Source organism: Camelus ferus, chromosome 11 (assembly GCF_009834535.1).
Source record: "Camelus ferus isolate YT-003-E chromosome 11, BCGSAC_Cfer_1.0, whole genome shotgun sequence".
In the NCBI taxonomy this organism is placed as follows: Eukaryota; Metazoa; Chordata; class Mammalia; order Artiodactyla; family Camelidae; genus Camelus; species Camelus ferus.
In genome coordinates this window covers 28,994,350-29,017,370 of record NC_045706.1, presented here as the reverse complement: position 1 = coordinate 29,017,370, position 23,021 = coordinate 28,994,350, and the positions used below count along the sequence as shown (strand labels likewise).

General features: G+C 40.6%; 1 protein-coding gene across 1 annotated transcript in view; it reads left to right on the top strand.

Moving 5' to 3' along the window:
* The window catches only part of CC2D2B (coiled-coil and C2 domain containing 2B), an 83,740-nt gene extending 63,713 nt beyond the window's left edge, over positions 1-20,027 (top strand). Inside the window, exons 25-34 of the mRNA XM_032491216.1 lie at positions 453-635; positions 778-975; positions 2,716-2,805; positions 5,368-5,481; positions 7,360-7,494; positions 7,884-8,006; positions 12,378-12,436; positions 14,033-14,210; positions 16,140-16,783; positions 17,481-20,027. Coding sequence (XP_032347107.1) covers positions 453-635; positions 778-975; positions 2,716-2,805; positions 5,368-5,481; positions 7,360-7,494; positions 7,884-8,006; positions 12,378-12,436; positions 14,033-14,210; positions 16,140-16,328 — 1,269 coding nt within the window. The 3' untranslated portion in view covers positions 16,329-16,783; positions 17,481-20,027. The remainder of the gene's footprint in view (positions 1-452; positions 636-777; positions 976-2,715; positions 2,806-5,367; positions 5,482-7,359; positions 7,495-7,883; positions 8,007-12,377; positions 12,437-14,032; positions 14,211-16,139; positions 16,784-17,480) is intronic.
* Positions 20,028-23,021: the final 2,994 nt, after the last annotated feature.

Here is a 23,021-nt window from a genome sequence, read left to right as displayed (position 1 = left end):
TCAAAACACACACACGCACACGCATGCACACACAAGCATACACGCACACACAATCCCTCCTCCTGTGGTCATTCTTCCTCCTGCTACATTTTTTTCTCTTTGCAGACCCAATGAAAAATGTAACATGGTCTTTTAGCATCTTCTCTGAGCCTGAATTAGATTTTCTAAGGGCTTTTTGTCACTCCAGCACTGTAACTTGCTTCCTCGTTTTGTCCCTTTCTTAGTCTGCCCTTTTCCCATAGTACATGTTAAGCAGGAGCCCAGGGTGTTAAGGGTGCCTGTGAACAAATCATCATGGAGAACCTGACCATCCCTGTGCAAATACCTATTAGTACCAGCGTGAACCCATGAAAGCCTGTTCCCATAGTGGAGAACACTGAGCTGAGCTTTCCTATGTTTGACAGATGCTTATTTTCATCATGCAGAATCCATTGTATTGCTTACTCTTTCAGATTAGTGGGACATTTCAAGTAAATATTCCACCAGTTTTGCTTGGATATACTTGGAGTAAGACTTACGTGTCTCCTAAAGAAGATTATAATGGACAGAATTTAAAAGAATGTACCTTCTTAAATATTTTTGCTACCATTGAACCTCAAATATCATATGCCATCTGTAATCCGGAACCAGACAAGGTAGGCTTTACAGCGAATTATTTTCATATATACTGTCAAAGAAGTACTCATTTCAAAGCTGGCAAAAATGAACATTGATTCTTGATATTTCCCCATGGAAACAACATGGTACAATGTTGAAATATTTTAAACTTGATTCTAGTTTTCAGATCAAATAGATGTTTTGGAGAGAGCACATATTTTTAAAAGAAATTGTAAGGCAGTATTTCCTAACCGAAGAATCACAACTACTGTTTTTAATGAGGAAGGGATACAGATCTTAGTAACAAGATATATCAAGGCATTAAATCCACCTCAGCAACTCATGGATATATTTCTTCGTGATTCTAATTCAACACTTGTAAGTTATGTTTATTTTAGTAACTTTATTGAGATATAATTCACATACCCTGTTATTTACTCATCTAAAGTATATAATTCAGTGGGTTTTAGTATACACACAGAGTTGTGCAACTGTCATCACAGTAAATTTCAGAACATTTTGATCACTCCAAACTTATATTTATTTTAACTTATTCACTTTTTATATTAACTCCAAGTATAACTTTTTGATTCAAATTGTTTTACTTTAAAAGACAGTTTTCTGAGAGAAAAACCATTAATGTTGCAGTGTGTCCTTCTGAGCCCCATTTGGAAGAAAATATATCTTCCTGATCCCCTTCATTTCTGCCCACTTGTGCTAGACAGTCATTGTTGCCACACCAGTTCATGTGATCATAACAGCTTCACAACTTTTCTATCCAACTTTGAAAAGCCACACAGACTTCCAAACAAAATAAAAGGTTATGTTCCTAAAGGGGCTGTGTCCTTCTACAGATTACTTCTTGTTGCATGTGGGAATGAAGAAACCGTGTTATACTTTGCTCTGTAAACCGCCAGAATAACACTTCCCACTGAATCCCTATGTGGCTTTATGCATATCTATTTACCAGCTGACAAAAGAGACATACACTCAAAATTTAATTTCGTATCAAATGAAGATTTATTCCTTATGGACCCAAAAGAGCATATAGCTCCTTCCACTTTGAGAAAGGAAAATACGAAATCAGAAATCTAAGTCTCTCCGTTAAGGAAAAAATAACCTTTGATTAAAGGGCATCTATGAAAAATCACGTATACCTTTTATTCATTCAGGCTTTATTGAGTCAGTTGGCTCTCCTCAGAGTATTTACATTATTTTTCCATTATGAAGCTCTTACCTGAATTCCTTAAGCTAAAATCAGAAGTCCTAACTTAGGTCACCTGTTGCTATACTCAGCTTTTCCATCGTGGGTTTCTTCCTGCCTATGTTTCCTGACACCTAAAGTCCAAGGAGATAATAATGCTCTCAGATTTCTTTCAAAGGCAATCTGTGCTTTTAAGAAAGTATAAATCCTAGCCCCTTTGCTTATCAGGGATTGTGAACCATGTTTAATTAACTGTGTGAAATCAGAAACACGACCAGTGTGGGAGGTTGTAATAGTGCATAAATGTTAGCTATTGTGAATCAGAGAAAATGTTAGTGAATGTTCTGTGTTAACTCATTGTTTCTTTATTTGTATTCCTTTCTCCTTTCCTACTCTAGTCTGAGTCCTTGTCTCCAGCTGTATAGGGGGAACAATTCACAAAATAACTTCTATTGTCTGAGAAAGTAGGCTGCACCAGTATCTTCCTGCTGCAACAACTTAACAACATTTTATTAACAAAAATAATTCTGATAGATTTTGAACCTAGAAGCGAACCAAACTTTTGTTATTCTTCAACATCTTTTTTCAGTTTTTTAAACAGTTGTACATTAATTGTTTGATATTTAATTTTTTTATTTATTGCAATAAAATGTAATGGTTAACATGCATGCTCTGGAGTCAGGCTAACTTGGGCTCATTCCCAGAGACCCCATATATTGTGTTAGCTGTGTGACCCTGGGCAGGTTATCTTAGCACTCTAAGCTCGTTTCCCCTTCTGTAAAATAAAACTAATAATAGTGTGTACTTCATAGGCTTGTAGGATACACTAAATGTGATGATAATATATGTAAAGCATTATGCTTGGTGATGGGCATATAATATGCGCTAATAAATGTTAGTTAATATTATTTTAGGGCCTCATTGCTCGCTTTGTATCTTTGATTCCTATTATGCCTGATACACTGGGTGAAGATGATGGTTTTGATATGTGGATGACATCGGAGGTAACAAATTACATTTTATAATTTTTTGCTTTTCTCTTAAAGAACTCTTTTAAAAATATTATGCACTCATGTAGTAATTTGCCTTGTGAAATTTGAAGGCATTTGATAGTTTAATACATCATTTTCAGCTCTGTAGCAACCCATAGAAATAATTCTTAAAGACCAAAATCTTATTCAACATTTTAAGTGGTAGCTCATGAATACTTTGATTCAACAGGAATTCCAGGAGTACAATATTATGGCATTCTTCAGAGAGAATTATGGCTTGTCACTGCAGAGGTGGTCAGACCCTGAAGTCTAGGGCAAATACCACACTTCCCAGAAGCTCTCCCCAGTTTTCCCACATCTGAATGAAAAGCTCATATAGCAGTGCTCTTCCTTGGCGCTTGGATTTCTCTTTAGACTGGTTGCCAAATAAAATACAGGCCCCATGCTATATTTAGGGCATATTTTTACTAAAAACTGTTTGTTTATATGAAATTCGAATTTAACTGGACGTCCTATCCCCCCACAAAATCTGGCAACCCTAATTAGAATACTTCTTCCATTCCACCTTAAACTATATTTAGTTGCTTATATATTGACCCTACACCCACACACTGACATATACATTCCAAGTTTAATCTCCTTGAATGAAAAGACAGACTTGATTCTTATTTATTTTTATATTCATCACTTGTACATACTTTAAATTTAATAAGCATCCAATAAATATTTTTAATGGGAAGTACCAGTATGATGGGAGCCTGAGAGGGAACATTTTATGTTTGAAACTAATAGTCCTGACACTTACCTAGAATGTTTGAGAGGCTAGATTTGAGTTGAAATGGATTTAAGGGACACAGGGCTAAGTTAATAGGTCTGCTACCCTGCCTCCTGCTGAGTGGGAACAAGGGAAACACAAGCATGCCATTTGTTCCGGGATCCAGTGATTCAAATCTGATAAAACTCAAAGAGGTGTCACTAACTCTAGACTCTCCTGAGACTTTGAACTGGTAAGAATGTGTTCAGGGGTATTATGATCCTGCAGGACATTGAAAGACAGCCTCTAGAATAGCTAAAAGTAACCATTCAGGCACATGCTGGTACTCCCAAGCGTCCCCCAATCCAAACGATACCCATAACCAAGAGGTTACCACAGGCATAGGATTCCTCTTGGCTGATGTCGTCCCACTGATGTGAACTCTTTGGACTTGGGGCACCCATGAGTGAACGACTAATTAGATCATCACAAGACAGGAGTTATTTTCTCCTACCCAGCATAAAGTCTTGGAGTCAAACAAACCTTTATTCAAATCCTACTTCAGCCATTTAATAGCTATGTGACCTAAGATAAGTTATTTTGCTTCTTTGGACCTCAGTTTCCTCATCTGTGTCATACAGGGGTTTTGAAAGGTAGGCACCTAAAACTCAAATGTGTTAGTTACCCACTCTCATCCATTCCATCCTTCTCTTACGAAATCCAGTCAGGGGAACCTCCATGGCCTGACATTGAAGACTACTCATATTCTGCTCTTCATTCTCCTGCTCACACTTTTCTCTCAGAGGAGCCATGTCACCACCCTCCCTGACCTCCATCCCTCACCGTCACGTTCAGCCAGTGTGTATGGGTGTGGCCATATCAGCTGTTAAAACACTGAATGCTTCCATGCTGACTGGTAAATAGTCACTGCCAAGAGCCCCTGAGCTCCCCCTCCCCAAGCTCCCTGGCCACCGCGGCCCTTTCTCTGGGACTGTAATGAACTGGAAAGCACACGTCCTGTCTACATGGTACAGCTGCTACTCAGCAGCAACAGGTTATTGCTACGTGAATGTTTGGGCCCATATGTGTTCTTAGATCTTTGGATTTGTCAAGAGAAGCCAGAAGCCCAGAGTTTTCTATGAGACTTCCCAATTTTTAAAAGCATTTCAGGGCCAAACAAAGCCCACCTGCAGACTAGAACAAGGTCATAGACCACCAGGCTGCCACCCCTGCAGTGCTTTTCCTCTCCTGCTATGGCTGCTTTCTAGGCCCCCCACACTTGACTGTCCAGCTGTCCAGCTCTTTCAATCGAAGAAGTTTCAGTCACTCTTCCTGATTGGGCTCCAACTCAGACCTCTTCCTCTCTCTGAGTTGAGAGCGCTGTATCGGTACAGGACAGAGTATAGCTCTGCTGACCAAAGGAGCCCTTCCTCCAGAAACACTATTTGATTACCTATCAGATGAGGTTCCTTAAAATACCAGCCCATATGTCCCATTTTCCCAGTTTAATATTTTTCCCAAACAAAAATGCCCCACTTTGGATGATAAATTATTGTCTCATTTACACAGTATCCACATTAATTGTCCCATAATAAAGGTGACCCCTGTGTTCCAAGTGAATGCTCTCTTCGTCTCATATCATAGTATTCTATCAGGCAAAAGGTGCCAGAGCTTTCAGCTTTGCAGTTGTCTCAGCGACCTGGCAAAATATGTGTGTGAAACTGGGGGCAGTAGAGGGACTCTAAATCTGTCCGATCATTGCGTTATTCAACTTTCTCTTCCTCTCTTTTTTTTGTCTTGTTGCTTCTGTTTCGCCTTAGCGCTGTATCAGTTTGGCTATTGGAAACAAGGAGGAGCATGCCATACTTCTCTGTAATTTCTTTCTGTATTTTGGAAAGAAAGCTTTGGTCCTTCTAGGAACCTCAGTGTTGGAAGTAAGTGTTGGAGTTAATATTTAAATTGTATAAACAAAACTAATTAGCTTTCAGCTGCAAGTTTAAAAGACTTCAACCCCAAGTTTCCATCTTTTCACAAGCAATTTAGGGAATTTCATGGGCAAACATTTACTTAGGAAGATAATGTTGGTTCATCAGAATTTCTATAAAGTAAAGAACGACTTCCTTCTGTTTGTCTTCTTTGTAAAGTTGTACAAATAATAGTGCTACTTCACGGGGTTACTAGAAATATTAACTTACGTAGTAAATGTGTGGCAATGAGAACAGCACCTGGTTCATGGAAATTGCTCCATAAATGCTGGTGGCAGTGATATAGTAATAGTTCTTGCAGTCATTGTAGTGGTTGTTAACCATCATCACCACCATCATCTTTATGTTTCTGATAATCTGTTTTAAGATCCTTAAGAAATACTTCTCCCAATTTCCACTGCTCAGTTTTTCATCATACAAGAAGTGGGCCAGAAACTTGTTTACCTCCCTGAAGTTTTTACATCTTAATTATATACTCCTGCATTCAAACCTTCAGAAAGCTGTCTTCTTTTGGACTGTTTTCATTTCTACTATGAATATCTTGATAAGTGTCCAAGCTTCCAGCCTCGTTTCATGGTTTTTGTCGTGATCATTTATTTCTCTATAGTCCCTTGGTGAGAAGCGTGTGGCTAATTTCCCCACATGATCTTCCTGCTGTAGTTTTATGTGCCACTAGATGGCAGTAAACAGTCAACAATATCTCAGCGGACCTTTCCACTTGCACCTGTAAGTCAGTTCAGTGGGTGGCCAGCGCTCAGCTGTGTGTTTGACCTCAACTATGTGATTGTAACAGGTGAAGCCTTTTCCTTACTGTAAAGATAGGGGCACAGTGATAAAGAGCACGAGCTTTGGAGTTAGGGAAACCAGGCTCCACAGCACAGTGTTAAGAATATGGATATCGGGGTCAGTCAGAGAGGATTTAAAACCTGGCAGTGACATTCACTAGCTGTATGATCTCAGCCTTGTTTACTTCTCTGAGCCTCACTTATCTCCCCCACAAACAGGAATAATGCCAGTTACCATTACCCTACACAAGCTCTTAGCCTCTTATTCTTCATGTGAAAGATGAGCATAATTATCACCCGTACCTCATAGAATCTGGAATTCATTAAAGTGAGAAAGTGTGAATGCTGAGTACAGTACCTGGGGTACATAAATACTCAATAAATGTTAGTCATTATTATTGTTACTTGCAATATTCATTCTTTGCTAAACAAGAAAGGTTTATACTTCAAAAGGTATGTGCAGAGCAAAATAACAACATAATGACTACTTTTGTTCTTCAAATGTTTCCTGTTTAATTTCTCTTTGGCCTCTAATTCCAGATCTTGTTCTCAAAATTAATTTTACGGTCTTTTTAACTTCTCTTGCTTTTCAGAACCTTAGGCAAATCTCCATTCCTAACTCTGCATGGTGTTCACCTTTGGTCTCTGAGTAAATTCTGCTCAAAGCACAGTCGGTCCATACAGCACCTTTGTGTGAATTGGGTGAAAGTACCCCTACCTCAAACATTCTAGTACTAGCTGTTGGGAAATTGTCATAATATACTAATTTTGTTAGAACAATATGTTATTGCTATCAGCGTCCACCCTCCAGCACCATACATGGCAGCATTGGCTCAAAGTTCTCTCATTTGACTCCTCATGCTAACCTGGGCCTAAGGATTTTGGTTGCTTTGGCTTTTTTTCCTTTTCAAAAAAATTTTAAAGATCCTTAAAAAGGCTTTTAAAAATCAGAGATACATATGCTTACATTATAATTTCCACATACAAAAATGAGTTAAATTAATCATACATCAAAAATGACTGTAACTCTTTCCTTGTACAGGGACGTGTGGCTTATGTGTTAACTAAAGAAACTGATGAATGTTTGCTTTGGAATCCATTAACCGGGCGATGCCATAAGCAGTTTGACCCATTTTGTCCCTTACAAAGTGTAGACTGTTTGTTTGATGATGAAAACGTAAGTATATGGGGAGAGGGTGGGGAATCTTATTTTGAGTTATCTCCTGAAGGGTCAAACCAGTGGTCTTCTACCCTGGCTATACATTAGAATCATGCGGGGAACTTTGAAGAATGTATAGATGTTCAGTTATAATCCCTGGAGTATGGAGCCAGGGAAATCTTATCCCTAAAACTCCCTGAGGTGATTCTGCTGTGCCTCCAAGGTTGAGAACCAGTCAGCGGTCTAGTGTTCACATCCCCTGGGATATCTGTACCTCCTGCCTCAGAACTGTCCTTGGCTTCTGCCACCTCACTGGGTAGCAGGACTGTAAAACTGCTCCATCCTAACCAGCTGTGGGCTTTGAACTCCCCTGGGCCTGTACTGAGTTTATGTTAATGTTTTAATAGGTCTGGTTTAATATTCAACAAAATAATACACCAATGGCTGTATATTTTGACTATACAAAGGAAGGTTTCTGGAAACAGTTGCTTCCAAAATATTATCAAGGGACAAAAGCACAAAGTATACAGGTAAATCATATTTTTCCAGGTGTGTCTGTGTGAAAGTTACCATTGGTTCTAATCTTAGGAGTTGTGACAGCTTTTGTTATATTTACGTAACTGATTGCTTATTGAATTATTTGGCCAATATTAATAAAACTTAGTTTTCTCTGCCATCTATCCTGAGTTTGGGTCACTCTCACTCCTTTCCTCTACGTGCAGAAAAGAGGAATTGAGAAAAAGGAATCATCTTAAATGTGAATTTAGGTTTTAAAGTAAAATTTTTAAATGTTCATCATGAAACATAAAATATAATGTCAAGATAGTATAATAAGCTTTTACTTTGACCTAGCCCTTCTGCTCCACATCCATGATAATGATAAAGTATAAAAATTGAAAAACAAAAGGCTTATCTGGGCTCCAAACCATGATAGTTATCTCTGGACTAGAAACAGGACAGACACATTAGCAGTGAGTGGGCCCAGAAAAGCTGGCAGCAAGGTCTGAAAATGCTTCCTGGAATCCAGAAGCCAGAGCCAGGGACTGTGATGGGGCTCCCTACTTTGCTGCTTTTGAAAGAAGAGGGGAAAGAAAAGCTGCAGACTAACTGCCTGGGGTTTAGGAGGTAAGAGACCAAAGTATAGATCTGAGATCAGGAACCAACTTAGTCACCGGATGGCTTGGCCAGGGTGTCTATGATGTACTCAGTATCGCTTTGGGAAGGGACCCAAATTCCGTTTCAACAGTTGTTTCTGGATTGAGGGCCATGGTATGGCAGTGTGCAAGCAATTACAAAATCCAAAAACCAGAAGTATGACCCACAGGGAGAAAGGGGTGGGGGATGAGATAAAGAACGATGGAAAATGGGCGATTCATAGAAGCAGAAACTTTAATGTTCAGCCTCACTCATTATTTCACGTGTAAAAGATTGGAAAAAATATTTTGAAGTGTGATCATATCAAGTGTTGGTAAAGAGGCAGAGAAATGGTGGGAGTGTAAATTGCTACAAATACTTTGAAAAGCAATATGATGATGTTAATAGAGTTGATGATGCTTAACCTTTGACCCACCAGTTCAACTTCTAAGTGTATAGCCTAAAGGAACATGCACAGGGAGACAGTTTTCACACACAAGTACAACAACGGTCATTCCTGAGTTGCTTGAAACAGAAAAACATGAGTTGTGAAGTACTCATACTATGAAATCTATACAGCAGTGAAAAAGAATGTATGAAACCAATTTACCATAGTTCTCAACTGGACTGTACACCCATTACATCAGATTCTCTGTGGGAAGAACCCGCACATTTGGTGTTACCTACAGCTCCCCAGTTGATTCCCACGTGTAGCCGGGATTGAGAACCACTGACCTAGAGCCATGTGTATCATGTGAATGACTGTAAGAAATGGAATGTTAAGCAAAATAAAGATGTGGAATGACATGGTACAAAACCATTTATGAAGTTTGAAAATTATATGTTGTTTCCATATATACAGATATATAGTGATAGTATAAAAGCATGCATAAGAATGATAAACACCAAATTTAGGTTCGTTTTGGAGAGAGAGGAAAAAGGAATGAGGTCAGGAAGCAGTATACAGAGTACTTCAAGTCTATCTGTAACCTATTACATCTTTTTAAAAAATCTAAAACAAATATGAAAGAATGCAAAGATTAGCTATAGCTCAGTGGTATGTATGTTGGGTCGATGTTAATTACATTATTCTCAGTGCTTTATCTTAGATTTGGGACAATTCACAATATCAAAAAGAATGAATGGTGGCTGTAGGGGGAAAAATAGTATCAGGGTATTAAGTAAAGAGTTTCTCTCCTCTTCAACGTTTTTTTCCCCACTCTCTAAGAAATACACACTGTCGGTAGTTTCTCGTGCATCCTTCTAGACATTCTCCATGTGCATGCAAGCATATAGATATGGTTGTAAAGTCATTTTAAAGAAGGGGAAATGTGCTTATCTCCCTTGAGCAAACCACATTTACAGCATCCACAGACCATCCCAAATTTGTGACTGAAACATCGCTGCCTCCTGGGGGTTGTGAGGAGGATATATTTAGAGATGAGGTTTTTTGTTTACTATTAATCATTCTGTTATTAATTCAGGTAGTGTTTATTGGGTGTCTGCAGTGAACCAGCACTGTGTTAGGTGTAGGTACCCCAAGGAAAAGACATGTGTCAGTATTCTTGGAGTTTGTGTTCTAGAGGAGGAAACAGGAGGAAACACACACTTGCTGTAAGAGTGATACAGAGGAAATGGATGTGGTTTGGGGAGCACACAGCAGGAGACCTGAGGGGAAGGGGAGTTGCAGGGGCTTCCTGGGAAAAGAAGTGATGACCCGCAGAGTGAGGAAGGGTGAGCAAGAGCTAATCTAGATGAAAATCAGGGAGGAAATGGTCCCGGCACAGAGTGGGAGCAGCAGGATGAAGACCTGCAGTGGCAGGAGATGTCTGTCAAGTTGCTGGGAAGACAGCTGAGCTGCCAGGGACTGAGCAGTGATGAGCGTCGGGGTGAGCAGAGCCCTGGTAAGGATTTGGACCTTCATCCTCAGGGCGATCAGAAGCCAACATCACCAAGGCAAGGGCTGCCATGGTCAAAATCGTGTTTTTGAAAACCACTATGACTGAGGATGGAAACTAAACCTTTTATCAAGTTGAATGTATAAATATAAAACTCCCAGTTGCATTTGACTTGTGTTTCTATTGATTTCTTTCCTGTGGGTTAATGGCCCTTGGTCTTCTGCCTTGATGCACACATACCAGAATAAACCACTGTCTGCAGTGAACACTTTTTTTTTTTTAATATCACAACTGAGAATACAAATTTGAGTGTGTAGGATGAGAATATGGGTATTCAGGGATGCAGTTAACAGGTAAATCCTCTTGAAATTTTAAAGGATATAAATTCCCTGAAAGGAGCTTTTGCCTGAAAAGAAAAGTAGACGAACACCCTATAAACTTATCAAGTCAACATAACACAGGGCTTTTTTCCCCAGGCCTGAATGTGACCTAACTAATCCACAAGAGTTGCCAGGATAGTGGGGCAGACAGTGCTTGACGACAGCAATTGGGGGTTCAGTTTACCTCCTGTCTGGGATAGCTGGCGGCCCCTGTGGGATGATGCTGGAGCCCATCCTTCCCTTTCTCTGGTATCCTTCATCTCCTGCCGGGATTGGTTTTGGGGAAACTGGCTGTGCCTCAGCCTTTTCTCTAACCTAGTGGTTCTCCAGCCATGGCAGGCATCAGAACCTTCTGGAGGGCTTGTTGAAAAGCGGGCTGCTGGGCCTTACCCTCGAGTTTCTGATTCAGTGGGTCTGAGGTGGCTGGTCTGGGGGCCACATTTTGGGAAACACTGGCTTAGATATCACTGGACAGACTGAACCTCCTCAAATCACTCCTGAAATTCTTTAAGACCTAGAGGCCTAGCAAATGTTTCCGCCTTTTTACACAACCCTTGTTCCACTCATGAGGGGGAAATATCTCTCCCTGTTTCTACAGCTCCTCTACTTCGCAGCTCAGAAACATCCAAAGTAAGAACTGTCTAAACCCAGCCCCTCACTCTTGTCTAATGAGCCCTGCAGGGAGGGGAAGGAAGGATTGGGGTGGGGAGTGGCTTGGAAAGTCCTCTCCTCCTCCCCGCCCACAGCAATTCCTGCCCCGGGGCAACACCAGGTAATATGGTAGAGCATTGCCTCTGCTGTTGCGGGGGGTGCTTGGAGCAAGGACTTGGAGACAGGGGAGATGGAAATGGACTCTGTGTGCACACATGCACATGTATGTGTGCATATACACACAAGCACAGCCACCTGGCTCCTGCCAGCTGAAAGAAACAAATAATCAAAGCAGGAAGATGATAAACCGTGTTAGAAGGATAATAATAACAATAATGTTTGATCTTTATTGAGCAATATGTGCCGGGCTTTACATGTATTACTTTATTTTAAAATCTTCACGTGACCCCAGGGAAGTAGGTACCATTATTGTCCCTCTTTTAAAGATGTGGTAACTGAGACTCAGAGAGGCTAAGGTCACAGTTCACCAAGGTCACAGTTAATAAGTGAAAGAGACCAGTGTAGCTCCCAGAGATTATCTGGTAGAATCAGTAAGCATGTCTGAAAAATGCTTGTTTGAATAAACAGATGGGACAGCATATATATCTTTCCCCGGAGACCTATCTTTTGTAAATCCATTCTTCCTCCCATGCCCTGGTGAGATAGTCGAAGGAAACACTGTGATCTGTGTTACCTTTGTGCCTCTACTATGGAGTGCTTTTGCCTCATGAGACTGGTTTGGGGTCCCCCTCGTTGTGATTAACACTCTACGGGGTGACTGTGATGTAGAGATGTTCTCCCTAGAATCTTGTCTAACTTCTAGTTGTCTGTTTTTCAGCCTGAAGAAATAATTTATTCTGATACTAACAGAAGCATGGTAGAAGACCTAAAGAACAGGTATGGTCTTTATTGATAGGGTTATCACGTTTTCTCCCTAAGCTCTCACTCAGCCGTCTTTCAGACCTCTTGCCCATTCTCTCAAAGCACCTGCTAGATTCAGCAACAGAAGCATGAAATGGAGGTTATAACAGTTACTTCCACTGAGTCATCTGTCTCTTGGTACATTCATCCAAATCAGCCCCTCTGCCATCCAGGACAGTCCTTGAAAAGAAAGGCCCAGTTGAATGTCATTGCCTCTGGAAAACATTGTGGGCCACTAATGGGAAGTTCTCAACACAGACACCTGTTGAGCTTATAGTTATAATGATGCAGTAGCTAACACTTCTTGAAAGGACATGAAGGCAAATGGCGCACAACTTGGGGTGTGGTAAGAACATCCAAGCTGTGTGGTAAAAATATCAGTACTGTCCTTCCTAGGCACCACCTGCCCCCCAGAACACACACACGTGCGCACAAACCCTGAGGGGCTGTTCAGTCAAGCCTAGAGGGTCACAACCTTTGCGGCAGACCTCACTCCTACTCCAGATGTGTCAGAAGCGTCTAGATCTGAGGGCCTCCTGTGACTCATGCTGACACAGCAGGCTGTCCTGTAAGCCACTACCAACTCATCAAAAGAGAATCTAACAGTAATCATTTTGCCACTCCCTTCTCTCACTAGCATACAATCCCCACCTCTATTTCCCCTCCTTCTTCCCCAGTTCTGAACAAAAGGGAAGAAATGCACTAGGGAAATGGTTCCCAGCTTCTGGTTTTCATCAGAATGGCTTCTAGAACTATCTAAAAATCACTATCACGAGGTGGAAGATTTTGGTAAAGTCACAGGTGATTCTGGCATATAGCCATGGCTGAGACACTCTGCAAACTCACCTAACTACTCAATAGGCCTAGCCGAAGGGAGAGTGCCAGCAGCTGCTTCTGTAGCACACACTGATTCTGCACAGAGGAGAGGTTGCCCTGAGGGGCACCATTAACCCGCGGTGCTCCACTTTCTCCCCTTCCTGGAACAGTTCCTCGCCAGGCACTGTTTAGAGGCGGGGTATACAGGCAAAGATCCCTCCCTTGAGGAACACTCATTCTAGATGTTTCTGAGCATCATACTGATCAGTCCAGTGCCTCATTTCCTCCCAACTCTCCTTGCTGAATTAATTGATCTAATAAACCCATTCCTGCTAACTTTAGCCCAGACCAGATATGTGAACTTTTATAAAAGCATTTCTTGGAAACACAAGGTCTTATGTCAAAGGAAGGTCTTAGAGAACAGGAATGTCAACCCAGTAATCAGACAATAGGTATTGTCAAATCACTCCCAGTAGACAACTGACTACACACAGGAAGCTGGAAAAAAGATGTGCCTCTGAGAGCTAATTGCTGGCTACCCTAGGAAGCTTCCTGCTTTCTTAAGCCAAGCAAGAGTCTCCTTTCTTCCAGACCTGACTGATGTGAATGATGGCAGGTATCCCAGCCACAGAGGGTTGATTTTCTCCTACATCAAAAAGTGTCATTCTCATACTTGAGTAAAAGTGACAAAACTTCTTCCCCTTTGTTAAATGAGTTGTAATTTATCATGAAATAATCTTTGCATTGTTACCTTAGAATTGAACGGACTCTGAAATGTAAAATAATGGAATGGCGACCTAAACAGCCAACACGTTGGAATAGACAGTGTACTTTCATTTTACGACAAATCCTTCCTAAGCTAGAACTTGGCACTGGAAGCTTAGTTTCATCTGAAGAGGAGAGTGAATTTGGAAGACTACTAAAATTTTATTGGGTTTGTATATGACTTAATGCATTAGTGATGCTTGTTTCATCTATGTTGTTAATTGCCAGATGGTAGTATTTTAAATATTCCTGAAATGCCTTTTATCTTGATCGTAGATGATACATGCTATGACATTAAAATGCATTTACTTATAGACTGAGAAATTTCAAATGTAGTGAACAACTATTACCATGACCATATTGCATGACGTTTTCTTGGAATCACTTGTATGTTTTATGATGTAAAAAACCACAAACTTTGGAAAGAGATGCCGAAAAGGAAACCACCTGCAACTAAGAAACTAAAAAGTGATCTCTAGATGGTAATAATAGAATGGATTACCTGTCCTTGGTTCTGGGCAAGAGGACTGTATGCAAGCTTTAATATTTTCTGTATGCAAGTTACTCTCAAATTTATACATCCAGCCTGAACTTCTCTCCTGACCTCCTCCCTTATATGTTCACCAACACATTTGACATCATCCTGGATCATAAAAAGGCATCTCAAACTCTGCAAGTCCCTAATCAAACATGGTGGGCATTTGGTGGGTTGTTAGAGTTCTTCTTTTCTTCCCCTACTGTATCCTCAGTTCTGGGAGTCCTCTCATCAGCGCTTCCCAGTGAATTGGTCCAGTGGGCTTTTGGAAGCCCCAGCCTCCCAAGAGTAAGATTCCTTCCCCCTACCATCCCATAAACTAGAGGATGCCTCCTAGGGAAATCCTGTGGGAGAAGAAAGGGAGGAATCTGTTGGTAGTTGATACTTCGGCTGCCAGGGAGGGATATGCAGATACTATTTATTATGAGCAGGGAGGAAGTTGTTTTGTTTTGCTTTCTTTTTAATAGAATTAGAGGGTAAGAAGATAAGAAAGCATAGTTAAATATAAGCCGAGTTTTAAAATTTGGAGTTCCTTTTAAAAATTACTTGCTGTTTACACACAACCATGAATCTGGACTGAATCCCGCAACTTGGGTTCAGATGCTGGCTCAGCCACTCAGTAGCTTTGACCGAGTTACCTGCTTTCTCTATACTTTCACCCCATTTGCACAAGATAAACAGAAATAAAAATAGTTACCTGTTTTGTGGTTGTAGTGAGGATTAAGTGAGCTAATGCTTACACCATAGCACCCAGCACCAAACAAGTGTTTAGTAAATGTTAACTATTATTTGTGTTCTATGTGGCAGACATTGTGCTAGACACTGGGGTTATAACAGTAAACAAGACAGATACAACCTTGAGCATTCACAGAGACGATGGGCTAATTACAGAGACAGACCAGAAAACATGTAATTGCAATATATTTCATTAAGTAAGCTAGAGAAGGACAGCGTACCATGCGACGCGTGGGAAGATCAGGAAAAGCCTCTTGAAGTCAACAACCTAAGGCTTGAAAGAGGATTATGATTGTCATTTGTATATTTTTTCAATAGAAAATTTTACATGGGGCGGTCTTCCATATCCTTTAATTTTGTCACATAGTTGTCACTTAATAAACTGAACCAATGTTAAATAAATTCTTCCAAAATGCCCACTTAAATCCCTCATTTATAGGACCAGGAACTTTCCTTGTTGGCAGTTTGCTATTCCAGGAAGAGTGCAAGGATGTGGAATGTTAAGTGCTCAGGCTCTGGTGTCAGACAGACCTGGCTCTGCTCTGCTCCTCTCTCTGTAAAGTGGGGATTATAACAAAACCGACCTCCTAGGGTTGTTTGAAGTGTAAACGTATATATGAAGCATTTCGCACTGTTCCTGTACTGTAGAACATAGTGAACACCCACGAAATGATAACAATTATCATTATTTTATGGCTACTATTTCTTTGAGGCTTCTGTAATCTCTTTGCATACGTGAGTAATGTATGTAATTCATGGGGAACTGTACTTCCCTATCACCTACATGACTGTAACGTGGGTTCACGTGTTATTCTGTCTTTGGTCCAGGTGGTGGGATTTCCTCTCCAGATGCCATACACTGATGTACAGTCAGTTATTGATGCTGTGTATCAAACTGGAATTCACTCCTCCGAATTTCCGCAGACAGAATTTGCTCTAGCTGTGTACATTCACCCATACCCAAACAACATCCTATCTGTGTGGGTTTATTTGGCTTCATTAGCTCGACATGATTGAAAAGGAAGAAGGGGAAAGGAAGAGCTTGTGCATGGGCCCCAACCGGAAGCCAAAACTTTTCTGTTACTTGGGATTTTTCTGTTTATCCTCAAGTCCAGACAAGTGTGAGCTCAATTTTTGGTTCACTTATAGAGTTGAACACAATGGAGACTCACTCCCTGAGTCTTTGAGGACAAGTATAAATGACCTCCTCACCTGAGACTGCTTCAAGGAGGACCTTTCAGGAAGTCTGGCGCCTTGGGTCACTGTCTATAGTAGGTCTTATTCTGGGAAAGAGGCAATCCTGGCCTCTTTTGCTAAAGCCAGTGTTAATTGTGGGCCCACACCACCTCCATCAAAATCACCTGGAAAGCCTTACTGAAAATGCAGATTCCACATCCCAGCCAGGACCTACTGAATCAGGACCTCTGGCAGTGCAACTCCAGAACCCACATTATTTTCAACAAGCTCCCCAGGTAATTCTCTTGGCCTATTAAGAGTAAGAACCCTGCTTTATAGAATGTTGTCATTACTAGAGTGAAGCTTGTACATTTAATGCTGGTTCTGATGCAGTTCCAGGTTGAAGTCATTCAGATAGAAACCTAAGGTCATTGCCTCTCATAAGACAAAAAGAATATTTCACTGATTAAGAATAAGAGGAAAATCTGCCATGTTGGGGTGAGGAGTGGGGTCAGCTTCTGGGGGCTTCTCAAAACTTTTCTCTTGAGATGCTACTGACCTGAAGTCCTTTCAGCTCCAAATATTTGGAAGGGACTCCCAGGAAACTCTACCTGAATGCTTTCCTGATTCTGTGAGAAAGGGAGAAAATGGTCTTACCAGATTTCAGAGCCCCTCTTTATCTTAGCGAGCAGCCCCTGTTGTGTCACTGGCACTTTTCTGCTGCTTTTCTTTCCCAATGGTGGCCCCGGGGAGACCCACCGAGGTCCTAGGAGCCCCTCAAGAAACAGTAACAGGGATCTAAGTAGGAAACACTGTACTATTTTCTTGTATTCGATTACTCTGTGCTTCATTGAGGAAGGCATTTATACAGTTTACTTAAATGTTACATGACAACTTTTTTTAAAAATCAAAAGATACAGATTTCTAAAGGTTGATGAGAGCAGTTTTATATGAGGTAAAAGTAAGAAACAAAATGCATTTCTCTCATTGCAGGAACACGGGGGCTTCTTGAGTCACTCCCACAAACAGAGAACAGAGACCCCAAATTCATCCTTAGGGAACCCTCAATCTGCATCACCTCGCTCAGTACACCAGCACAGGCTGGTCCCAGAGAAGACCTCATTTATTTGGAGTGATGTTAGTCTTGGACCAAACTCGAGATTACTAGAAGAGTAAAAAGAGCTACAATATGGGTGAAGAGAATGCTTTTTGTCCAAGGTTAAAAACTAATTGTGTGTGTCTTCTGGCATGCAACAAAAAACTGATCAGAATTTTTGTTTTTATTTAGATGTTTGTGTTTAAATACTATATGAAATGTTATTAACAAGTCTCCCACATTGACTGGAGTAGCACAAAATGACATCTATAGAAAGGCAAGTTTGCCAAAGAAGTGCTGAATTCACACAGTTCATTTCTGTGGCACATAGAGTGTTTACATAGCTATTTTGTTAGCCGTTAATGGTTTTAGAATTGATAGGCCACTTAAGATTAAGGTGGAACGTGTTCATAGGCAAGTGTGTATTATATGCATTTTATATGCACATGTGTTTCAAAACTAAGTATTTTTCGTTAAAATTGTGTAATTGTAATGAACCATTTTTATTTGACTATTTAAAAAATACATGATATTAAATGTAATATATAATTTTAAAATTCTTTAAATCATCCCACAAATAATTACAGAGCACCCATTATGTACCAGACACTTCAGTATGTGCTGGAGGACAGCAGTGAAAAGACAAAGGTCCTCCCCTTGTAAAGCTTTCATCCTTACAGGGGAAACAGATCATAAGCACATAAATAGTAAGTAAGATTATTTTGGGGTGTGATGAGTGCTATATAGGAAAGAAATAGGTTGGTGTGATGGAGAAAGACTTAGTGGGGCTGGAGGGTATAAGCAGAGTAGTCAGGGAAGGGCTCTCTACAGAGAATGTTTGAGCTGAGATTTAAAAGATGATTTGTCAGAGGGGGAGGGTATAGCTCAAGTGGTAGAGCACAAGCTTAACATGCACAAGGTCCTGAGTTCAATCCCCAGTACCTCCTCTAAAAATAAATAATAAAACCTAATTACCTCCCCCTGCCAAAAAATAATAAAACAATACAATAATAAATAAAATTTAGAATTGCATTCAGTTACATGTAACAGAAACCTAATCACAGTAGATAACCAAATAGGGATTACATAACTGTCAAGTCCAGAGGAGGCAGTCCAACCCTGGTACAGTCTGCGATGTTGTAAGTGTACTAGTCTTCATCCATCTTCTTCACCATCTCTAAGGAGACTTCTGTCCTCTTGCTCAGCGGTTCTCAAACGCATACATAAGAATCACCTGAAGAGTGTGTTGAAACACAGATTGCTGGGCCCTACCCTCAGTTTCTGATTCAGTGGGATCTGGGGTGGGGCCTGATAATTTGTAGTTATAACAAGTTCCCAGGTGCTACTGAAACTGCTCATCTGGGAACCACAGAGGCTCTAGCCTCACAGCCATTTTTGTGGCAAGAAAATGCAGAAAGGGAAGGAGGAGGTAGAGGATGCAGCTGATTTAGCTCTTTTAAAAAGCTTCCCATGAGGCTGTGCCCAGTAACTTCTACTTACATTCCATTGGCCAGAATTGTATCACTCCTGGCCACAAGAGAGGCTCGATGTCAAGTATTTTAAGTGGACATACTGCTGTCCCAATAAAATCAGTGTTCTGTTGATGATGAATTAGGGGAGGATGGCTACTGGGTAGGTATCTGTGGCTTCTACAGTTGAGAGGAAGCCAGTCATGCAAAAATCTGTGGCAAAAGCATCTCAGGCAAAGGAGACTGCAATTACAAAGGCCTCTAGTCCAGAAAGAGTCTTAGATGGGGAGGCGGGTGGGAAAAGAAGTAGCACACAGGTTGGAGAGATTAGGACCATATAGGTCATGGTAAAGAGTTCATATTTTATTTAAAGTATTAGCAAATAAATCTAAATCCTTGAAATGTTTAAATTAACTGAATAAAGTTGTATTTTTCCTTTTTTATGTTTAGGAATACTTTAAAATTATTTTTAGAGACACTTATTGTTTGTGCATAAAAATGATCATATTTTTAAATGCAAATTTTCTTTTTCTTTTCCTTTTTTGCTTAGATCCCTGTCCCACTATTCTCCCCTCTTCCACCCACATTATTCACTCCACTCACCCCCTTACCAACCATGGATCCTTCCACTTGCCAGCATTCTCATGGACACATACATATATGCATATGTTCCTGTTTGTTTTATAAAAATGGGACCACATTAGGTATGCTTTTCTGTATGTTGTTTTTCTCCTTCAAAAATTGTGAAAATACTCCAAGTGAATGAATTCATTCTTCTGAAAGGATCCATATTATTCTAAAGTGTGGATAGGACCACTACATGCAATTAAGCAGCCACACAACTCATAATTTATGTGAAAGGACCCCTGGAGTTGTATAATACATGAGAGTCCTGGCTGTGGATATTATTTGTTATAGTTTATATTAAACTGTTCCTCTACTGATGAGAATATCTTTTGATCCAGATGGTCAACGTGGTGTTTAACTTGTATGGATCCTTGCTGTTTTTCTGCATACTTGTTCTGTCAATTACTGAGAGAGGAGTACTGAAGCTGCCAACTGTAATTATGAGTTTGTCTGTTTTTTCTTTCAGTTCTTTCAGTTTCTGCTCCATGTATTTTGAAACTCTGTTGTTAGATGCACACAGATTTAGGATTTATGTCTTCCTGGTGAATTAACCCTTTTTTCATTGTGCAATGTTCCTTTTCATTCTTAGCGGTTTTCTTTGCTCTGAAGTCTGTTTTGTCTGATGTTTATATAGCCACTTCAGCTTTCTTTGGATTAGTGTTTACCTGGTATATATATTTCCATCTTGTTATTTTTGATGTTATATTTGTATTCGAAGTGAGTTTTTTGTGGATAGCATATAGTTATGTTTTCCTTTTTTAATACCTTCTGACAATTTTCTTTTTTTTAATTTAGACCATTTACACTTAAATGTAATTATTTATGTTTGGACTTAGGTCTACCATTTTATTATTTATATTTCACTTATTCCCTCTGGTTTTTTTCCACTATTTTCTCTTTCCTACATTATTAGGACAAGGTTTGATGTTGTCTTAGAGGTCCCTTAAAGTGCTCTCATTTTTTAAAATTTGTTTTTCTTTTTGCTGTTCTGATTGGGTGATTTCCATTACTTTATCTTTCAGATCACTTGTGTATTCTTCTGTTTCACCTAGTCTCCAAATTCTTTCTAGTGTGCTTTTTCATTTCAGTTATTGTAGTCTTCAGTTCTAATTGGTTCTTTTTTAAATTTCTAGTTCCTTGTTAAAATTCTCACCATGTCCATCTGTTCTTTTCGCTAGTTCAGTTAGCATTTTTATTACTAATGCTTTGAACTCTTTATCTGGTAAATTATTTATCTCTGTTTCATTAGTTGTCTTTCAGGTTTTTTCTTATTCTTTTGTTTGGAACAAGTTCCTCTGTCTTCTCATTTTGCTTAACTTTCTCTGTGTCTATGAAATTAGGTGAAATAGTTACCTATTATAGTCTTGAAATGGTAACCTTGTGTGGGAGCGTCCCTCTGCAGTGTACCTATGCCCAGTGGATTTGGTGGGAGAGATGGATCTGAAGCAAGCATGGGTCATATCTTTCCTCAGAGTGTGCTGGCAGCTATCATTTGGTGGGAGGTGGGATGGAGATGGAGGGGCTAGAGCTAGAGCCATGTGTGAGCCAGGGCTTCTCCTATCCTCAGTAGCTGTCAAAGCCCTATGGAGCAATAACACGTCCCAACGTGGTGAAGCAGAAGCCTTGAAGGTTGGGTCAGAGCTGGCTGTGTTCCCTCTAAGTGTACACTCTCCCAACTCCCAGCACCAGCCTCTTCACCCTAGAGGGGAGCAGCACTGGAGGAGGGGGGCTAGAGCAGGCACCCAGTGCAGGCTTGGACATGTGCTGGGGTCAGTCCCAGCATGCCCGTCAGAGCTCAAGACAGCTCCTAATCTGCCACTTCTGCAAGCACCATTAATGGCCACACTTGCCCCATTCAGATGCAGTGCCAGGTCCGAGCTGGCTCTGTCCCCATAACATCCCACTCTCCTTGGCAGAGCAGCCTTTGCCCTAGTGGGGAGCTGCACTTGGGGTAGAGGTGCCGGAACAGGTTCTTGGCATGGGCTGGGGCCCATGCTAAGGTGGCCATGGGAAACTGGCCAGAGTCCTGGGCAGTTACAATCTGTTTCTCTGCCTTTTCCAGGACTAAGCAAGCTGTGTGTACTTTTCACGAGCAGAGTCTAGGTTTCTTACAGCACTCCTGTTAGTCCCACTGGTTTTCAAACCAGCTAAGGAGACTCACTTTCCTGGTATAAGAACCCAGGACCGGGGGACCAATATGTGGTTCAGACCATTCAGTCCCCAGGCAGGATCTCTGAGCCCATCTAATCTCCCTCCTCTTCTGTGTCCCCTCCTAGGAGCATAGCTCCTGAACTGATTGCTTCTCCTCCTACTTGACTCCATATGAATCTTTCTTTACAGCCTTTGCTGTAGAAGAGACTTTCTTCCAGTCTCCAGTTGGTTTTCAGTGAGAATTGCTCCACATGTAGATGTATTTTTGATGTGTACGTTGGGGGAGGTGAGCTCACTGTCCTTCTACTCCACTATCTTAATCTCAGGCCACCTTGATATGCTTTAAATTTAAAACCTTTAAAACTGGATAATGATCAGAGCTTTATGGGGAGTGTTGGGCCTCTTTCCCTACAGAATTCTTTGCAGAATGTGTATGGCAAGAGCAAAGAACCTAAAATGTTAAAGTCAGAAGCAATCTCAGTCATCACCCAGCTCACTTTATAGATGAGGAGGGAAATGACCTGCCTTAAGGCCACTCCACTAAGAAGCAATAAATCAAGAACCAAGAACCAGAGCCTAGGGCTTCTGGCTTCCTTCCAGTCCTTTGCATCTACTGGAATATGATGTAGCCTTTGAAAGGAATTCTAGATGTTCTGTTGTGGAATGTTCACCAGAATATATCCTATGACAAAAGCTAGGTACACAACACTGAGTGTAATGTGTTACCATTTGTGATGAAATGGGGGCAAGAAGATTAAGTACATGCATTGTTATAAATATCCGGATATCCCTAGAAGGGTACAAAAGGAAACAGTGATAATGTTGCCTCTAGAGAAAACTGAAATCAAGAGAGGAAGGGAGATTTGCTAATCATTGTATACAGTTTTCTACTATTTGAATGTTTTACTTTTTGTTGGCATTCATTAAAATAATGGATGAATTGTTTAAGTAAACAATTTAAAGTCAATGGTTTTTTACTGCCTAAAGTTCAGTCAGTTACAAAAATTCTGCGGGGACTCTGGTCCCACTCTCATCTCTTGCCAAACCCGTCTTCTGCCTTATGCTGCAGGCACACTGAGGTTTTTGCAGTTTCCTTACTCTGCTCATTAAGTAGAAGTTCTGCCTTTTTTACTTCCATCCTCTCATACCTTTGCTGATCACTGCTTCCAAGACTTACAATATCTTTCCTAT